At 39.5% G+C, this 19,984-nt stretch overlaps 1 protein-coding gene across 1 annotated transcript in view; it reads left to right on the top strand.

Moving 5' to 3' along the window:
- Window positions 1-19,984, top strand: part of SLC6A5 (solute carrier family 6 member 5) — a 46,497-nt gene that overhangs the window by 16,506 nt on the left and 10,007 nt on the right. The window contains exons 2-9 of the mRNA XM_026850689.1: window positions 306-447; window positions 869-1,001; window positions 3,113-3,247; window positions 5,529-5,632; window positions 8,185-8,309; window positions 12,125-12,237; window positions 12,523-12,654; window positions 19,339-19,446. Coding sequence (XP_026706490.1) covers window positions 306-447; window positions 869-1,001; window positions 3,113-3,247; window positions 5,529-5,632; window positions 8,185-8,309; window positions 12,125-12,237; window positions 12,523-12,654; window positions 19,339-19,446 — 992 coding nt within the window. The remainder of the gene's footprint in view (window positions 1-305; window positions 448-868; window positions 1,002-3,112; window positions 3,248-5,528; window positions 5,633-8,184; window positions 8,310-12,124; window positions 12,238-12,522; window positions 12,655-19,338; window positions 19,447-19,984) is intronic.

Here is a 19,984-nt window from a genome sequence, read left to right as displayed (position 1 = left end):
AAGAGACAGGGACTCCCCCGGCCCGGGGCTGACCCCCGAGAGGGGCGGTGAGCGCTCCCCGGGGCGGGCAGCAGCTCTTTCCCTTCCTCAGACCCTTTTGATGCCGTAGACATTTGAAATAAAGGGGGAAAATTTAAGACTCGGTTGTCTCCGACCCGTATAGGTTCTGTAAGCAAGGTGTTGCATCTAACACACAAGTTCGTCATGCGCGTGATCTAACGCTTTTTGTTGTTATTTTGCGCCCACTCTGAAAAAAAAAAAATCTAGTCAAGTTATTTTTCTCTTTTGTTTTCATTTCTGCCTAGATTCCTGCATTATTGGTGACCACCCAAAAATACAAATCAAGAACTCTACTTTCTGTATGAGTGCCTATCCAAACTTGACTATGGTTAACTTCACCAGCGAGGGAAACAAAACTTTTGTCAGTGGAAGTGAAGAATACTTCAAGTAAGATCTTTATTTGCTTAGAGATGTTATGTTAATCTTCCCCTAAAATCCACCGTAACAGACAGTAAATAACTGTTTGAAAGGCTAGAAATACAATAGTTAAGGACAGCAAATGATACCCATTTTTTATGCATAGGAATGCTGAAAGCTAAATTTCAAACCCTGGCTGTGTTCTGCTCCTATGGTGCTTGGCACAGCAGGGGTGTTGGCCCATGCCTGGCATTTTTGTCTACTACTGCAATGCAGAGAAATAAAATAATACATGGGGAGAACCACTGGAACCTTCTAGAGAAACCGCTGAGAACACTGAAGCAAAACAAAGTACTGTAGGAATTTGCACTGAATTGCTGCCTGCAGTTGCTGTCATTAATTTTTTTCCTTTTTTTTTTTTTAAATTTTATTTTTTTAAATTTATTCCTAGGTACTTTGTATTGAAGATTTCAGCAGGGATTGAATATCCTGGTGAGATTAGATGGCCCTTGGCACTGTCTCTTTTCCTAGCTTGGGTGATTGTATATGCCTCCCTTGCTAAAGGAATCAAGTCATCGGGAAAAGTAAGAAAAATATTTGTGATTGTACACTTGCAGGAAAGCAGTGTGCTGCTTCAAGGGAATCATGCTCTTGTTTAAGGCAGTGAATTACTGACAACTATTTTCAGTAAATGGCTAAGTATTAATGAAATGGTTTTTTTTTCCTGTGTTTTTCTGTCTAACCAAAACACACAAAAAGATAATTTTATTTCTGCATTTGTTCCCTAACCTTCAATAGGTTTAAAGTGAGCCCTTGAGCTGTACTCAGCATTTGGATGGCAAAAAGGTGCCTTCGCTAGCCCTCCCTATTCTGTGTGGTGTTTGTTAAAATTCCACAATCATCTCACGTTTCACTGTGATCAGGGAAACGATGATGTAAATTAGGATGCCAAGTAACAGGTTTTAAAAGCAGACCCGAACTTAAATTGCTCTATGGCGAGTGTGAGCAGTGGCAGTGTGTATCATCTTTTTCCCAAATATTTCTTTGCCATCTTTCTAAAACTCCTCCTTGCGGTAAACTAGCTCCTTGCTGTTTCTCTGACATCTCACGTGTCACTCTCTCCCTTGCCCCTCAAATCTGCAGCTTGCTGCCATGCCCCCTAACTACCAACCGGGTCAAGAGGGAGCATGTCCTCTCGCTGGCATGGAAATAGAGGCATGTGAATTGGTCAGGCAGCTGTCTGAGCAGAGAAATGCAGCTTTTTCTTCAGCAGCAGCACAGGCTTGGGTGGGTTTTTATGTGAAACCCGCAGGAATGCAGTATCTGAGACTTCTCCATCAATGCCACTGCAATTGGTATGCAGGTTAAAATGTTAGATGATGACATGGCATAAATCTAGCTTATTTACAAAGAGTAGGCTGAAAAGATTAAAAAAAGCTGGAGCAAAATAACTAGGTATTTCCTGGGATAAAGATACTGGGTATGAAGAGCTAGCTGTGAATTTTCTAGAGGTGGGAAAAGGGTTTGTGATTCCAAGCTATCCCTTTGCAACTAGAAGTTGACAGCATCTGTTGTGAGGTAGTTGGGGAATTATCAGAAAGTCCAGAGACTGAGTGGGCCGGGGGAAAGTGGAGATAGTTGGTTTTTTTTGTGGTGTTTTTTTTTTTTTTTTTTCCCCTAGCTTAGTGTGGTAGGAAAAACTGTTACATGAAAGTCTGGAGCCAAGAAACAGAAGTTACAGAGAAGAATAAATTGGGTTTGGATGTGGCAATAGGTATTTATTTAAGTGAGTCTTCACAGCACAGAAAAATAGTCTCCTTGGTGTCAGGGACAGGAAACCTGTATTTATGCACAGATGAGTTCAGTATATCCACAGCACTTAAATTCACTTGGGCAACTGCTTGAAATTCCTCTTGAAACAGCAAGGAGAAAGTTGGGAACACAGTTTCAAAAGTCACTTCAGCTTGGATAGTCCTGGTCCTTGTAAGATTCAGAGGTTAAAGTGTAAAAGGATTTGAAATGCTTTTGGGTAGAGTGTGCAGCTTAACTGGTTATAATTTAGTCATTTTATTTGACCACAGAGAGTGCTCTGCTCTGTGCTAGATAATTATTAAGGCATTAAACCCACAACCCCTCTTGTGTATTTAGACATAATGATGATTAGGTCTGTCTGGCTTGTTCCACTGATATTTTTTTTTCCATTGGTATCATAAATATTTTCATGTTGATATGTAATTATCAAGAAGTAAAAACAGTAGTGAGAATTCTTTAGGCTAAGGAAAATACAGAGAGATAGCTAGAAAAAAATATCAGGACTTTAAGTGGTATTGAATGACATTGCTCATTTTGTTTCCATTCAGCTGTGTTAGTTTACTCTGGGCAAAGATCAAAAATTATGTTTTCATTTAGATGGGAATTCCTATTGTTCCTCTTCAGACTTTCTTTTCTGCCTTTTCTTCCCCTCTCTGTCTAGAACCCCAACTCTTATCTCTGTTGCTACTGATATTATTATTCCTGTTTCCAACATCAGGGGCAGCTGTAAAATTTCAGATTTCCTGGGAAATAACCCTGTTGTCTCTGAGCCTGAGTAACTGTTTTCTTCAGGCAGTAATGTAGCGCTTGCATTTCCCACCCTCTCTTCTTATATACCCAAGTAAGACCCTTCAATAATCTTTTTTTTTTTTGGTCTGTCCAGGTGGTGTACTTCACAGCTACGTTCCCCTATGTAGTTCTTATCATTCTTCTTATCAGAGGAGTAACTCTACCTGGAGCTGGAGCTGGAATCTGGTACTTCATCACACCAAAGTGGGAGAAGCTAATTGATGCTATGGTGGGCTTATTATTGCACTTACAACTCTGCTAGGCTGAATAAGTCATACAGATTTCTTCACGTCTGTTGCAAGTGGCAGTAATGTCATCTGTGGAAACTTGTTCTTCATTTTAAAATGTGGAGTCTTGCTGCAGTGGATCTTTGTTACTTGTGTGCACGTGTTTTTTTTTTTTTTACATATGTTATTATAGATACGTAATTTAATTCACGTTTAATAGTTCACGTGGATCTCTTGGAGCAGGTGCATTTGGAAAACAGGGCGTTAAAAAGGAAGTATGGATTTGCATGTGCTGTTGTCTGATGGATGCTGCTCCGGCTTGAACAAGCACACGAAGCTTTTCATAGATAGCATAATAAACCTACCTGCGTTTCTCGAGAAATGCTCAGAATAGGTGTATTTTACTCACTGAGCAAAGAAGATTGTAATGAATAACACATGTGAGACACTAAATTGAACAAAATCGAATTATACATCCTAATCTAACTCTCTGACACGGAGTGGCTGCGATCGTTATCCTAGCTGCGTTGTAAGGAACAAGGCTCCTTGCTGTGTAGGAGAGGGCAGAATTAAGGCACACAGTACCTGGCTTTGCTCTTTAAGCACTGACCGTGTAAGGTTGAGTTTCAGCTCCGCTGCCTCACTCATGACTTCGACTGCTTTCTTCAAAGTCATTTGCTGCCAATGAAGCCAGTCGAACATGTTCCAAAAAGACACATGGATTTGTGTTTGTGTCGATATAAATCCACCCATGGACCCTGTATTTGTCTGACATGGCACACGGGTGCCTCCGTGTCAGTCTTACAGGTGTCTTGAGGCAAGGGACTGAATTGGACCTTGAGCTGAGAGTTACAATTCAGACTCTTTTCTCTAGAAATTCAAGAGGGATTTTTAGCAACACCTCAGGAGACTGTTTGGTTTGTGGTGGGGCTTTTTTTTTCTCTAAGAAATTTTTTTATTCTATCAAAAGCAGTGTGGTATCACACTGATAGATTGATAATTAAAGATGAAAAACTGTTTCCTGGATTAACTGTACAGATCTTAATTTCCTTAATATCTCTGCAATAATGGCTATTTTGATTCTTTGGTGGTGGTGGGAGTATTAAATCTTTTGCAAACAATACAGGAATTAATTTTTGCATTAAATATGAGCGGGTTTGGATCCCACATTGTGCCATAAAGAAGGTGAGAACTGTTGCATTTTGCAAAATGGGGCTGTCTGAATACACTAAGAATCTGTATAACCTTGGGTAAGTGTCTGAGAATATTCAGGCGAGCTTCTATTTTTAATTTTGTTTGCAGTTCTAACATGAATTAAGAGCTGTATATTACACTCACCTAGAGGAAGGATTGACTGCTTGCTGGCTGGTAATTTTTCAAGTAGTGTTTAAGCACTATCTTCAAGCTGCTTAGTGTGTGTGTAGATCCACCTCTGTATCTGTGCACGTACATGTATCTCGATTTGTGCGCTGTGGATTTATGTGGAAAATCAGACTTTGTAGGAAAGCTTGTGAATAGATGTATCAATACTTCAAACACTTTGCAAGGGATAAGTAAGACCAACTCCTTTGAGATACCAGGAAATTTAGAAAGATTTTGTCTACATGCATTTAAGGTTTTGAAGGACTTTGTTACAGAAAAAAAAATGTTGTTTGGTGGTTCATGATGTTATTATTATTATTATTATTATTATTATTATTATTATTATTATTATTAATTATTTTATTATTGAAAGACTTGGCCAAGCATACTTTTTCTTCTGATGGGAGAAAACTGGGCCCTGGTGTCTAAATAGCTATGACTTGGACTGTGCTGGTTACACCTAGTGATGGAAATTTACCCTAATTTTAGTGTGATCTCATTCCTAAGCAGCACATCAAGTAACATCGAAGTTCTTGCTTTTATCGAGAAGATAAAAGCATTATTTAGGACCACTGGCAGATAAACTTGATGCAGATTTTTTGTTCTCTCGATTTGTATTTTCTTGGCTGAATGTGTTTGAACTGATAGGTATCAAATCGATGTGGTTTGAATATTTGTGCCTTCCATATACAGCAAAGGTTATATTGACATTTTATATGGGCTCAACAAGAACAGTACTTATTATCAAATGGGCACTATGTATTTTGGGGCAAGATATTGCTTGTTAATGTTCTATTGGCATCCATTGCTCTAAAGTTCATTTAAATTACTTATGTGTTAATCTAACAGTAACTCAGTGTTAATGATCTTCCTAATGCTCTTTTCTGAAGCTGATGCTATTTCCCCTCCTGTCTGTCTTAGGTTTGGAAGGATGCTGCCACTCAGATTTTCTTCTCCTTATCTGCAGCATGGGGAGGTCTAATTACTCTCTCTTCTTACAACAAATTCCATAATAATTGCTACAGGTATGTAAGACTGAAATCCATCAGTCTTATTAAACAGGTCCAAAACCATTTGTCTTCCACCTTGCAGAAATCTGTTTTGAAAGACTGTCCTTTTTTTTGTTGTTGTTTTTGGTTATTTTAAAATTTGTATCTTTGATTTTTTTCTTCTTTTTTTTTCTCTTTTACTTTTTTTTTTTTTTTAAATTGTTTTGTTTCTGTAATCTTCTTTGGGTTTGTGTATTGTATCTCTCCCCAGGTCCTAATGTGCTAGTCTCAAAATGAGCCTTAGGCTTATTACAGTCCCTATGGGCTCTTCATTTTTGCAATCAGCAGTTCTGGGTGGAAAGGCAATCTGGGAAGCTGTCAGCAGCTGTGAGCAGTGGTGTGAACCCCTGCCAGTTGGCAGCCTCTGCTGAAGAACAACCCATGTGTAGAATGAAATGAAGTTTGCCATTGTGAGACGTGCATGAGTTTAACACCTGATTTCTATATGTGACTCCCGTTTCTCCTAAATGTTATCTGTTTCCCCCCAATTACTTTTAGTGCAGTTTTACTTGTACAAAGTTATTTCAGGTTGTGAAATTTAAAATCACTTTTATTTGAAAGTACTGACTGTTATTTTTAGAAGGAAAAAAACCTCATTGCTCTGGTGGCATGGCATAGTTTTGCATCAAAGAGAGTGCCACATAAATGTCTGCAGATGGAAAAAACAAAGCCAAGGGGCATTAGTAGAAAGCCTCACTGCTATTTTACTGTCTTTAAAGCCAATCTTGTTTCTATCGAAGTGAACCTTTACTGATTCTGCAACGACAGAGGTGCAGATTCAGGACAGCCAACAGCGTGCACAAGCACTGTCCTAGGGGCACGCTTAAAATCTTTCCTGAACCGAGACTAAAGAACATGCTCCTTGGGATTTGAATTCCCATATCCTATAACTTCTAAGTACTATATACAAAATACTACCTTTAAAAAGAAACGTGGATCAAGATCTTAAAAAGGAATCTCAAAAACATTTCCTACTTGTGCTCAGAAGTAATCTAATATAATTATCCTAAAATACGGAGGAATAAATAAGTGTTGCATACTCAGTGACTCCCTCACAGTAACCCTTTGCACCTTATTTTTGAAAACGCTTGTCTTGGGCTTTGATTATTTCTTTGTTGATGAATGAAAATGTTCAGAATATCGGGCCAAAAAATGGCAGAAGCAACATGCTATCTTTCTGCATTAATTTAGCAATATTTTGTGGAGTTTGGAAAATGTTAACAAAAATTTTGAAAGAAATACGTGGTAATGAAGTATAAAAATCTTACAGGTCTAAAACTAAATACATGTTTTACCTATTTTAGAGGGGGCTATGGGAGACTGAAGCAGAAATAATTAGAAAGGCTTAGTTACTTCTAATCTTTTAAATTTTACAACACTTCTTGAATACTGAAATGAAGCATGACTCTTTTATCTTTCAGTTTTTATATTCATTTCATTCTAATACTGCAGATAAAATTGTAGTTTTCAGTTACATCTTAATTTTAAACATCATTAAGTAATCTATAATTGCAGTAAATTTACATAAATGCACTTCATAATGGATACCTAAAATATTTTACTTAAAACTTATCCGGGCTTTGGAAGAAGATTAACACATGATGATTCCTAACAAAATACTGTATTTTTTTTTTCTGTACACCTGAAGAATTAACATAATCATTCCTGATAAGAGGTGGTCTCTTAGAGATTCCAGAAGTTTGCCAGATCAGTGAGGTTCTGACAACTTCTCAGGTTGTATTTAATTCTGTTTCTAATGAATAGCAGTAGGAATAAGCAATTCTAGCCAACATAAAAATACCCAGCAAAACAACATTTGGAGTGACTTGTTTGTTCCTAAATTGTAATAGTTTTAGGGGAAGACTTCTGGATGCACATATTGTGAAGAAACAATAAAAATCCCATCAAGAAGGTAATAAATATGGATGGGGATCGTGAGGGCCAGTTTCATGTCAAGTCACCTGTACTTACCCAGTACAGTGTGACACTCAGGTATGGATCTCTTGAGATACTCTTAACAACGACAACAATGGAAAATTGTGCCAAGGAATTCTCTACAGATGGGCAGGCATTTAATGAGTGCTGCCAGGTGCAGAAAGCTTAACCCTGTGTGTAAATACAAGAAAGATACAGGACATAAATCATCTTACCTGGACGGTGGTGGTTAGTCCATACGTAACAGAGTGAGCAGATAACGACATCAGACAAAGAGTCAAACACTGTGTTACAGATCATTGCTGCCTTCTTCAGAGAGGCCAAGAGCAGAAGTGCTCATCCTCCTGCATGGTCTGTGGCTTCCTCTATGGCGTGTGGGTGATGGGCACTTGCACAGCTGATTGCTGGTGGTGGTGTGAAGGCTTCTGGTATCTCTGATCAGCCCCAAGCATCACCAATAACTGTAAAAGTGTACCTCCACCAGTGCTCCCACGGGATGTGTGTGCTTACGAGAGACTCCTGAAAGTACAAAGCCTTCCCTTGCACGTATTGTAACAGGTGACATGGCTTCTTGTTTTTTTTTTTCTTTTCAGGGACACACTGATAGTCACATGTACCAACAGTGCCACAAGTATATTTGCAGGCTTTGTGATCTTCTCAGTTATCGGCTTCATGGCAAATGAGCTCAAAGTGAATATTGAAGCTGTGGCAGACCAAGGTAGGGCATGCTGCCATTTCACTACTTAGGCGCCTGGTGGCACCTTTAGCTCTATTATTAATGATGACATTGACCTTGGAAGTGGGAATAATGACTTCAGACTGGAGGGGATTAGTAGACTGCTTGTAGGTGTTTTCGTACAAGAGAAAGTACGCTGGGAAGTCAAGATCTTACTTGCTGCCTCCTTAACACTTGTTTGGTAAGAGAAAGAAGCAAGGTGAGACTCATTTCAAATCTTGATGTAAATAACTGATGGGGGGGTAGGATGAGATGTCTCCCTCACATAGGCTAAGCGATCACCAGCCTTCTCATTTTTCTCTGCTGCTGCCTTGTCAGGTCCTCCAAAGTAGAAGTTGCCCCTGATGGTGGGAATATTGGATGAGAGGAGGATGGGCTTCATGATGTAGGGAGTGGAATAAAAAAGGTGACAGAGAAGTATTGAGCTTCTGAACTGTGGGGAGCAAGGAGCTGCCTCCATGAGGAAGTAAAAATTCCAAAGAACAGGTTAGAAGATCTTGGTTAGTGAAGTGAGATGGTTACAACTGGGGATCTGAAATTCCTAACTGTTTAAGCTGGATGTGACAAGAGTGTGACTATAATAACTCCTATATGTATTTATGATTCTCCCACCAGAGCTGTTTCTGTGAGCACACGGGCTGTTAAGTGTATTGTTTTAGCTTTCAGCACAGATAGAGTCATTTTGAAGCACCGAAGGGAAGTGATTAATAGCTTCTCCCTGAGCCATGGGGATAGTTCCCAATGTTATCCCTGCCAACCCACAATAACATGGAGCAAGAGGAGGGTCTGAATGGGAGAAGGACAGAAGAGTTCAAAAAGTGGATATCGCATACTCCCGGTTTCTATACACGATGTGTCTCACTGTCTGCATTAATGTGAAGACACTAACCGTTTTTTCTGATGGGTTTGTTGTGTTGGTTACATTCAACGCCACAAAGTGCTACAGGTAGCCTAAGAAACCTGACTGACTGAGCATCGTTGTAGCAGTTAGTTGATAACAGGGAACAGAAATTAAGACAACCTTCCCTAGTTTCTGTATATTCTTAGGTCATTCTGGATAAATTGGGTATGAAGGTTAATCTGCATTTAACAATGTTGTGGGAGCTAAATGGAAAACAGACTGCATGAGCTGGGGACACAGAAATCCTGTAGTTGTAGGAACAAGAAATGGTGAAGCAGATGAAACATTCTTTATTTTTTTTCTTGAAAAATACCTGTTCTTGAAACTCCAATGTTTCTAACAATTTATTAGAAACCAACTGCTACAGGTGAAAGGAGGAGAGGAATAAGATCTTGCTGCTGGTTAAGAAATAGAAAGTTTCCTTTTCCTTAGTCCTTCTCTCCAAACTGCAACATGGATAATCCCACAGAATTTTGGTTCTTCTGTTGTCAGAGACGCAAGTAAAGGTGCCGGGTCACATTCAGTTTCTGCAGCTCCTGTGGTTGGTACACGGCAGCCCAGACGTTGAGGTGAGGAGAAGCTTGTGAGCCACAGCTCAGACACAGGGCGTTAGTTAGTCTGGGACTTGCACCAGTTGACCCGTGCTGGGATGGGCTGCTAACCGGGCTGCAGGTTCAGCTGGTGGGTCTGAGAAGAGAATTTTATGGGACAGTCAGCTGGCAAACTCTTTCTTGATAGCAAATAGTAGGGGAAACTGAACCTGCAAGCTGATGTAATGTCAGTTCAGTGTCTTGTCTCTCCTTTTTGGTCTGCCAGTCAGCTAAGTGCAAACAAAAATGTTTTACTCTCATCCCATTTTCTGGCTGGATTAGACCACTGTGTTTGAAAAACTCCATGTGAAGCCAGGTGTTTTAGGAGTTTCTATTAGTCTTTTTATTTTAGACCTTTACGTCCATCCTAAAACAATAAACCCCCAACCCCAAAATCTGAACCACACTGCACTCACCTAAATTATTTGTAAGGAGTTAGAGTCAAAGAAGCTCTGCTTGAGTGAAGCTGCAGTGGCAGTTTTGAAGGGATGGATTTTTTTTTTTTTTTTTTTTTTTTTTTTTTTTTTTTCCTTCTTCCTTCCCACTTAGCATCTTCCTTTCAGGAAAAAATAATGTACCTGATGAACAAATAAAACACCTTTCATGGATGGAGAGACAAGACAATCTATTTTGATTTTATTTTCATTCTGCTTTCTCTGTTTGATTAAGTATATACTGCAGCTGAAAAAATTTTAGTACTTTAACATGAAAGTTCAAGGTCATTTGACTTTTTTTGTTTCAACACATATAAAACCTTCAGAGTTTTCCTGGCTTTAATAGCCCTTTAGGAAGAGTTCGTCTCCCCTGAAATCTCTGAAGATGGAGAGAGTGGGAACCAGTCTCCTTGTGACTGTTTACCTGTGCTTGGATGCTTCCTGGCACGTGGTGTCTTGGAGAGTTATGAGGAGCCGAGATGGAGAGATGTGCACTTCCATACTCTATAACTAAACCTTTCCTAAAAGTTTGATTAATGGGAGCTCCTTATTCTGAGACTTAATTAAACTTCTACAAGCAGGAAGCTAGTGCAAACAGAGCCTTTATCTCTAATAGGCAAGAAGATATCTTTAATCAAGAGATGAAAGAACCCGTTCATGCATACATAGTGGTTCTACATGCACCTTTCTATTCCAAAAGGCCATTTTTCTGCAGCACATTCTGAAGGCAGCAACAAGGCAGCAACTTTTTTTTTTTTTTTTTTTTTTTTACCACATTGTTAACTCTCATATTTGTCTTTTGTTCAGAAGGAACGGCAAATATTTCACAAGTTGCCCGTGGAGATTATTTCACATGCTGCTAAAACTTTTTTTTTTTTTTTTTTTCTCAATATGTGAGACAGCAACTGTTCTCTCTATTGAACAGAAACAGCACAGGGAGCTGTAGGAAATGGGATCCAAAAATTCAGATTAGAAATGGTCAGGACAGAGTGAGTTCGGAGCCCCTTCTTTTGCCATGAGTCATGGAATCGGCACAACTTGGCTCTCATTTGGATCTCCTGACAGGAAACATCCTTCGGAGCATTTAAGATGGTCACTCCTTTAGCTGGGATAAATAGAGAAGAAGTGCCACCTACTGTAATGCTACCACCACATTCCTGTAGCCTTTTCTCCCGGGCATATCTAAGCATATTTGTAAAAAATATTTTTCCTTTATGGACAGTAAAAGTTATAGCCCAGGATATCAAACCAACAAAGAAAGGAAAACTCCTGGTTAAGTCTTTAAAAGATCTTATCTCCTTATTTTTCTGCTGTGCATCATTCCAGAGTTTCTCATGGATTTTTTAGATTCAAGGTAGTTATTACCTTGTGACTGGAATAAGCTCTATGCATTTAACTGTGTACTGATGAGTTTAAAAAGAGTATTTTCTTTTCCTTTCATCCCTGTAGTATGAAGGGTGGATGATTGCTATGTTGATCATCCACGGATGAGGTGAGCTGAGCTGGAATGTGGTCAGAGAGCAGGAAAGAAACATAGCTGCAGTACACGATTTCTGTTTATCTTTTGCATTTGGATGAATATGTTAGTACACTGGTTAAATATGTATTCTGTAGCTTTGAAAGTAGGAGTGTAAGAGTGTTTTGAAACTTACAGCCAAAATATAATTAATCATGAGAGGCTAAATGGTTAAATCTGCAGTGGTTAAATCTTTCTGTAAACAGGAGAGACTGAATCAGAACTTCTTTACTTTTATCAAGCAAAATAATATTGTATTAGACTTTGAAACATGACTCTTCACAGCTCCCTCTTTTCTGTTCAGTCAACAATGTTAATGTGACACAGTATATCACAGTCTTTTTTCTCATTTCTAGGTCCTGGAATTGCTTTCGTGGTTTACCCAGAAGCCTTAACTAGGCTTCCCCTCTCTCCCTTCTGGGCTATAATATTCTTTTTAATGCTTCTGACACTTGGATTGGACACTATGGTAAATGGCTTTGTTTCCTATTCCTGTCCTCTTGCTTTTCCTGTTTATTTGTTTGGAAGACCATGAGATTACTTGTTATCTTCCATGTGGTCAGCGAACGCTTTCCAAAAAGAGGAATGACGTAAGGCCATCGATGCTGAACTCCTTTGGGTGAAGCTTTGGTGTTGATGTCTGAGTGTTTAACACCTAGAACTCAAAATAGTCTCTTACGTTCCGTTATATCCAGTTCGACCACTTTGTGTACATTGGCTGCACTGAAACGACTCCTTTTATTTTGTCTTTCAGTTTGCCACTATTGAGACTATAGTGACCTCTGTTTCGGATGAGTTCCCCAAATACTTACGTACGCACAAGGCACTGTTCACTCTTGGGTGCTGCATCTCCTTTTTCATCATGGGATTTCCTATGATCACTCAGGTAATAACATTATCTTTCAGCATCACTGTCTGTCCCCAGTCCCCCTCTGGTGGCCGTTCTCCTCCTGCACAATTTGCAAAAGATTAAGCCGAATTCTGCTTCATGTGCAAAATTATCGGGTGAGTCTGAAAGCCTTTTTTTTTTTTTTTTTTTTAAATGGTTGCTCTGAGTGAGATATATTTAAAAGACTTCGCTGTTCAAAATTTGCTTTGCTTTGCTTCTAAAATTTATCCCTAGCCAAACATCTCCAGAGTATTCATGTAAGTTATATATTCATTAAAAAATATTTAAAAGTTTTAATATCATATAAACATGTACACTAGTTTTGGGGGCCTTCCTTCGTGGATTAGATACATATTAATAGTCTTGGCAAACTGTGGAGTCAATAATGAAATTCTCATCTACCCTTGACAGTCTTCAGCATCTTTTGCCCACTAATTCCTCCAGCTGTATAAACTCTCAGCACTTTCAAGAGGAGGTGCACAAAATCTATTCTACTATTTTATACTATACATCTTTTTCCCCTCACCTCATCACCTACCAGCCCGGCTTTGCTGTTCCAAAGCCTAGGATGGATTTAGTCCTTCCTTCACTTGAACTACGACGCTTAACTTCTGCCCTGAAGCTGGGGCGTTATATCCTTTCCAAAGAGGTGAACTGGACTCACTATTACAGTATTCCTGGTTTCAGTGGTGATTTTGCTTTTGACGTAGTACTAAGTGTTTAGAGAGGCTGCTGGTGGAAAGTCTGGTCGCAATTCAGTCCTTCATCTGAAAGGACTGAGACCCATGTTGTCCCCAGCTGGGTTACCAGACTCAGGGGTACCCTCTGCTTTTTTTCTTGTTGGATTTGATAATTCGGTCAGCCAGAAGGAAGAAACTATAATGCAGCATGAGCTTGTGTCTGGTTGGTGTGGGGATGCTTATTTGGGCTAGAGAGTCTTAGCTCCTGGTCCTGTCTGTTTTGCCTACTTTAGGGTCAGTTAGACTTGTGACACATATGAAGAGAGGCCCCAGCTATATGCCACAAGTAATGGCTCTTTTATCTTTTTTTTTTTTTTTTTTTTAATAAAAAGCCTCAGAATTCCCTTATTTAGCATGGAAGAATAAAGAGACTTCATTACTATAGGATTCCTTTAAATACATGTATTCAAAAGACTTTCATATAATCTAATGTCCTTCTCCCATCAGTAGCTTAAACCAATGCTTACAGATGAGCATAAGAATAGACCAAGCACTCAGTGCTTCAGTGACACTTCTCCAGGGGGTCTTTCACACTCCATCAGTTTTACAGTTAGAGACTTCCTGAACTAGAAGTGGTATCTTTGCATTTAACAACTTTGGGAGGGTTTATTTTCCATGCACACATCCAGCCTTCCCTTTAGCCCATCTGTCTGTAACACGGAATCAAGACTATGCAGCTGCTCAGACTGATTAATTCTGTACAGGGGCATCACCAGTTATGTTGATCTATGTTGACTTATGTTAAATTATGAGGAAGATCCTCCGCTAGTATAAAGCAGTGCAATTGCCTTGATGCTACTGTAGCTACGTCAGTTGACACCAGCTGGTGATTTGCTCCCAAACTTGTCCGGTGCTTTCAGATTGATTCTTGGAAATGTGTGATCTCAGATGGTTGTGGTAGGAAATGTGAAGATCCCCCCACATAACACATGATTAATTTATGTTTGGAATGTTAAGACTTAAGGCTTGCATTCAAATGCAAAGGGAGAGCTGAATCTCAGTGTCAAAGATTACAAAGATAAGGCTGTTTCTGCTGTTGCCATGGACAGGAATTAATTATATATTTTGTATCAGATAGACACAAACCATCCCAGCATGTTCTGTTGAAGGTGTCTATATAGCAGCATGATTTTAGGCACTGGGCCTGTGCACTGTATCTGTGTTGTGGGCTCCACTCTGTAATATAAACGCATTAAAAAATTGTAATTCAAAACATACAGAATTTGTTGCTCTTGCTTGAGAAATTAATGGTATAGACAGGACAAGGAATCAGCCCTTCCTTATTTTTTCTCATTTAATGGAATTACAGAAGTGTACTTTATCTCCACTGACAGCCAATCCAGTGCGAGGGTCTGAGTGGTTTTAAGCTAAGTGACCGAGTGGGGAAACGTTACAGAATACAACAGAAAAAGTCAAAAGTCTGAAAGAAAAGTTGATTTAGACCGATTGTGTTTTGGTTGATGAAAACGCTTGTTGTTTTTTATGTGAGTATATTAATCAGAGTTGGTTTGGAAGTGTAATCTTTGTGAGTGAAATGATACTGGTAACCGCTAGCAGCTTTCCATTCAACCAGTCTTCTCAAAGGACTGGAGTGTAACGCTTCGAGATATCTCCTGAAGCGGAGAGATGGGTTGTGGGGATTAATTACCACAACTCCTTGTTTGAAAATCAATGCTGGCAGGGTGTGCCATGGCTCTGTGTTTCAGCTTTATGAAGACACGCAAGGTTTGCCCGTTCCCTCCCCCCAGTTACCACCAGGACTAACATTGACCCACACCAGGTCTAACATTGACCCGTCCCTGTGGAAACACCACCGGGTGTGTGTCACCTGAGGCGTTAACACCTGGTTGCTGAACTGAGCAATTTCCCGGCTTTCCTAAAACCGTTGCCATTCCGTAAGAGATGGTGAGTGGGAATGCTCAAGAAGAGTATAAGGGTTTGTTGTTTTCATTTCTTTCCCCTTCTTCCTCCTGATCTGTTTGCTGAGAGCACGCCTGACCAACGCTGTGCTAAAGCACTAGATGTTGTCACTCTTCCTGGCCAGCAGCATCTACAGCATCACCCCGTCTGTGTCCAAAGGACTGACCCCTTTAAAGCCATTGCCATCAGTGCACAACGTAAAAACTCTTTGCCTAGAATATTTTTAAATAGCCTCCAAGCTACTTAAATCAGAAGATTTTCTTTGTTCTGTATGTTTTTAAATAAGGATGAAGGGAAACAGGGAGCAAATACTGGCTCTGTTCCTTCTCTGAACACTGTGTGGCAGAAGCACTACAAAGCTGCCTTTATGGAAAAACATTTTATTAGGCTTGGAAGCAAAATTGCTCTGGCTAGTGCCTGATTTGCCCAAGAAATTCAGTATCCCTTAAAACAGTATCTTTTATATGAAAAACATCAAATAATACAGAAATAGCACCGCAAATAGAGGAGAAGTGTTTTTTTTGTTGTTGTTGTTGGTTTTTTTTTTTTTTTTGTGGGGTTGTTTTTTGTTTGTTTGGTTTTTTTTTAGTTTAATGTAATCAGACTTGGAAAAGATCTGCAGATTACAAATCATTCTTCCCATGCTTTCTGTACCAACTGATTGTTAATCAACAGATGTTAGTAAAGCCTTTGATAGAAACTGTTTCAAAGTTATTCCCCGGAATTAAAACTTTTACTAGACTAAAGAGCTTCTACTCTTTTACACAAAAAGTTTTACTTTGCAATCATTATCTGCTTGACTAATGTCCCATAGCTGCTTCTACTGCATTAAAGCTACTTTTCTAAGGCCCGTTCATGGGAACACAGCTTGTATATTTGTGTTTTGCATGTTGTAAATACAAGCAAAGCTGCTGCTCTTGTTATATTCCTTCAAGCAGTGCTTAAAATTGGCATAATATATTTTCAAGCTCTGACAACTGCTGTTTTACACTTCACTGACACCTTTCTCTGTGTACTTGTACTCTTCATAGGAAGCAGGTAGGCACAACCATGGCAGGTGCTTTTATGATGAAATAAATCTGTCTTTAGTTCTTGTTACATGTTCTGCTTGCTGAGCCTTGTTGAGATTTTTAAATTAAAAAGAGGCACACTTGGCTATTCCCTTGCAATCACTTATTTTCCAGTAGAGTCAGTGCTACATAATCCAGTCAAATGCTGTTTTTTATTTCACAGGCTGGTATAGTTGTTTATTCTCCAGTTGTTTAGATTATGATTGCATGATTGGTGAAGGATAGCTTAGGGCTGCAGGTATTAATTTAATCATCAGCATAATTCCCACCATTGCATTTTGTAACGTGAAGCTAAATACCAAGATCCTCGTGCTTGAGTGAAACACTGTTGGAAACTGAAAATGTGCGACCTTAACTTTGTTCGTGCTCCTTCTAGATCTGTTTTTGACAGTCTGTTGTTGTGAAGGTTCGTTGTCAGAGCGAGTGGGAACTGCTGCAGTGTATCTGTACAAAGCGTTAGTAATTTTGAACGTTTTACCTGGAGCAGAATATTGAAGTAGTTTTCTGTCTAGGTTTGTATTCTTCTTTTTAATGGATTTTATATCTGCAGCACTTATGAATACATCATCCTGCTTTAGAGAGTGGAAATTGAGATATGGAATATCGTGTATTATTTATTTCTCAAAGTTATTCAGCACTGATCTGAGAGGGAGATCAGGTATACTAAGATTTAATCATCATTCTGTTAACTAAAGCATCCTTCACATTTTCCTGGGGAACCTGACAAACCTATTTTCGGTCTTTCACTGGGAAAGAGAGGAGTGCTGTGCAATCCCTGTATCTGTTTACACTCATTTGACTCCTGAACTGCTAATATTTAAAAGTGCCTTAAACTGTGAGTATCTACTGACAACTCCAAGTAGGAACTAATTTTTTTTTATCTGGAGTTTCACATAAATCTATGCTGATCTGCATGAAGCTTGCATGAATTTTGGAGGCAGAAGTTCCTGGTAACTACCCTGTTAGGTATACCTGCTTTGCAGCAGTAAGTGTGGCTGAAGTAGATACACTTAAATGAGCTTTAAACTTTGTGGAAAGGCCCATACCTTATGCTGCTGCAACTAGTGTTAAACCAGTTTCGTTCCCACCACAGCAAGCTGCAGGGATGACCGCTGTGTGAGCATCTCCCACGTAGCTCGCTGCAGATGCTGCACTGAACTGTAAGAAGCAGATAAATAAAACACAGAGACAAATCATTCAGTTGCAGCAAAGATCTCCTTTCAGGTAACCCTGGGGGATCCAGGCATTCAAAACTCTATTACAAAATGGAGAAGCACACCATGAGTCTGACAGGTGCTGAAGTATGGTGATTCCAGAGGTTGTAAAAATTACATGTGTTTTACAGAGAAAAGAAGAGGCTTTCTGAAGAAAAGCATTTGCTGTAGACAGTGGAAAAGAGAAAAAAAGGGAGAGGAATTACACATACAATAAAAAAAGCACGATACCTGGGTCCCCTTGGGTTAGGTTTTTAAGCTTACATCCTCTGCAGGTTGTACGTTCCCCTTCCTCCCAAATAGAGTTTTTGCAATACCATCGTACTGTTTAATTTCTTTATTTTTCTTCTCTATTTCTTATCATAACACAGCTTTTTATCTTTTCTCTGACATGCTGTCTACCCGAACACTTCACTCCGTGCTCGCCCTCTGTGCCAGACCTTTAGGGCTGCCCGAGCACCCGCGAGCCTTGTTTTCTTGGAAGTGCATCAGAAGGGACTGAATATTGAGCTGTTGCTTTTTTACCTTCTTAGTTCTTGAAACAGTGAGATGGATATATTTATTTCTCCTTGATATCAACAAAAAGGCTTCAAAATTAAGTGGATCAAGCCTGGGGATTATCCTTTCTTATATTCAGCAGCTGCAGTGGCTGGCTACAAGGGCAATAAGAACATAAGGCAGTTAATTCCTTTTGTTCCAAGTATTTCTTCCCTTACTCAGTGACTTCTCTCCAATATTTAAGCTCCACCCCTGTCCCACATCCTAACAGTTAGACTAAATGCTGTAGAATAATGCTTTATAAAATTTAAATGACGGAGATGATCACCTGCGTTATTAGATAGAATTGTCCCAAACTGGAAATGTTCCTGTGATGGAGAAGCTCAGCCTTGGACCCCAGACGTTCCCTCTTCTTAACATTGTTAGAAAAGCTGGAAGACATTTCAGTTCTGTCTGGATTACCTTTGGATGAATTACTAATGGCTGTACTGAGCAGGGGCCGCTTACCCAAACAGCTCTGCAGAACAAGGCTGGGAAGCAGACCGGTGTTTATCTGATGGGTGGGAGCTGCGCGGCCAACACACCTTTCCCAGCCGCATGGCACGGCGGCTAAAACACCGTTTTCCAATCTTGTGTGTTTTTATTAACTCAAGTAACTTTATCGATGCAATCAATACAATAATCTGAAGAATTACCATGTCAGTCGATCTGTTTGTTCAAACAACGTTGAATATAATTTAAAATATTTGCAGGCGCTCTCTAATAATTCTAAGTATTGCTTACACATCAAATGAAAAATAACAGTTATCAGTTTTAATGCTGGGTGATACAGTTGTACCCCAGTCACGTAGTGGGCGTGGAGGAGCTCAGATGTTGATGCTGGAACAGGTATACAGATATTATTAAAAGGTTTATCTTCACAGTGAAATACCACAAGTATACACTCAATTGCAGCCAACCAGTACATACTGTTCCTGTTTTAACCTGAAACACACTGAACACTTAATGTCTATGTAAAAACTCAATTTTGCTTTAATCCTCAGGAAATAAGTATTTAATTAGGCTGGTTCCCACCGTAATAATCGCTTTTTTTTTAAACTGTGTGGTTAGATCCTCCATTGAGGTTTTCAACCAACAAGTCGGAGTTTGTTTCTGTATTTAGAATCAACGGAGGTCACAAAAGCTGTGTTGCAAATTGCAGCTGATTCCTTTCGCGCCTAATTGCATTTACGTTTGCTATTTACAGGATTGCAAAGGTTCTGCGAAGATATAGAAATGATGATTGGATTCCAGCCGAGTAAATTCTGGAGAGTCTGTTGGGCGTTTGTGACCCCAACTATTTTAACAGTAAGCAAAGCTATTTTGAATGTCTTCTCCAAAGAGTTGTTTCTTCATCGCTTGTGATGTTTCTGGATGGCAGGAATTAGATCTTGGATGCAGGCACCTAGACACTCGTGTGTGTATAGTAGCTGAGACAGGACAAACGGGCATTTTGGGTGGAGAGGCTCAGTGGGATGGTACGGCAGCTTTTCCCTGGCTGTGCAGAATGCTGGCACGGCACACAGCTGCACAGCAGCTTTTTTGATTATTGTATATATGTGTGTGTATGTAAAATATATGTATGTATTACACAGATGGAGAAGGGGAGGAAATTACATGGTCCTCCTGTCTGTTCTCAGGCTGAGCTAGGGAAAAGCATGTTACTGAGTCGTAAACTCATCGGAGACATATGCTTTGGAAAGGCTTCCGTGGAGATTTGAGTGGCAAAAGATTTAGCTTCAAAGATGAAGATATGTTTGCAAAAGTCGATATAATTATGTTCTCCCTAACAAATATAAACCCCTTCAGTATCTCTTAAAAAAAAAAAAAAAAAAAAAAAAAAAAA

The sequence above is a fragment of the Athene cunicularia genome (genome assembly GCF_003259725.1).
Source record: "Athene cunicularia isolate RWA chromosome 5 unlocalized genomic scaffold, athCun1 chr5_part3, whole genome shotgun sequence".
Taxonomy (NCBI): domain Eukaryota; kingdom Metazoa; phylum Chordata; class Aves; order Strigiformes; family Strigidae; genus Athene; species Athene cunicularia.
The sequence above is the reverse complement of the archived record's forward strand: the minus strand, read 5'-3'. Positions and strand labels throughout refer to the sequence as shown.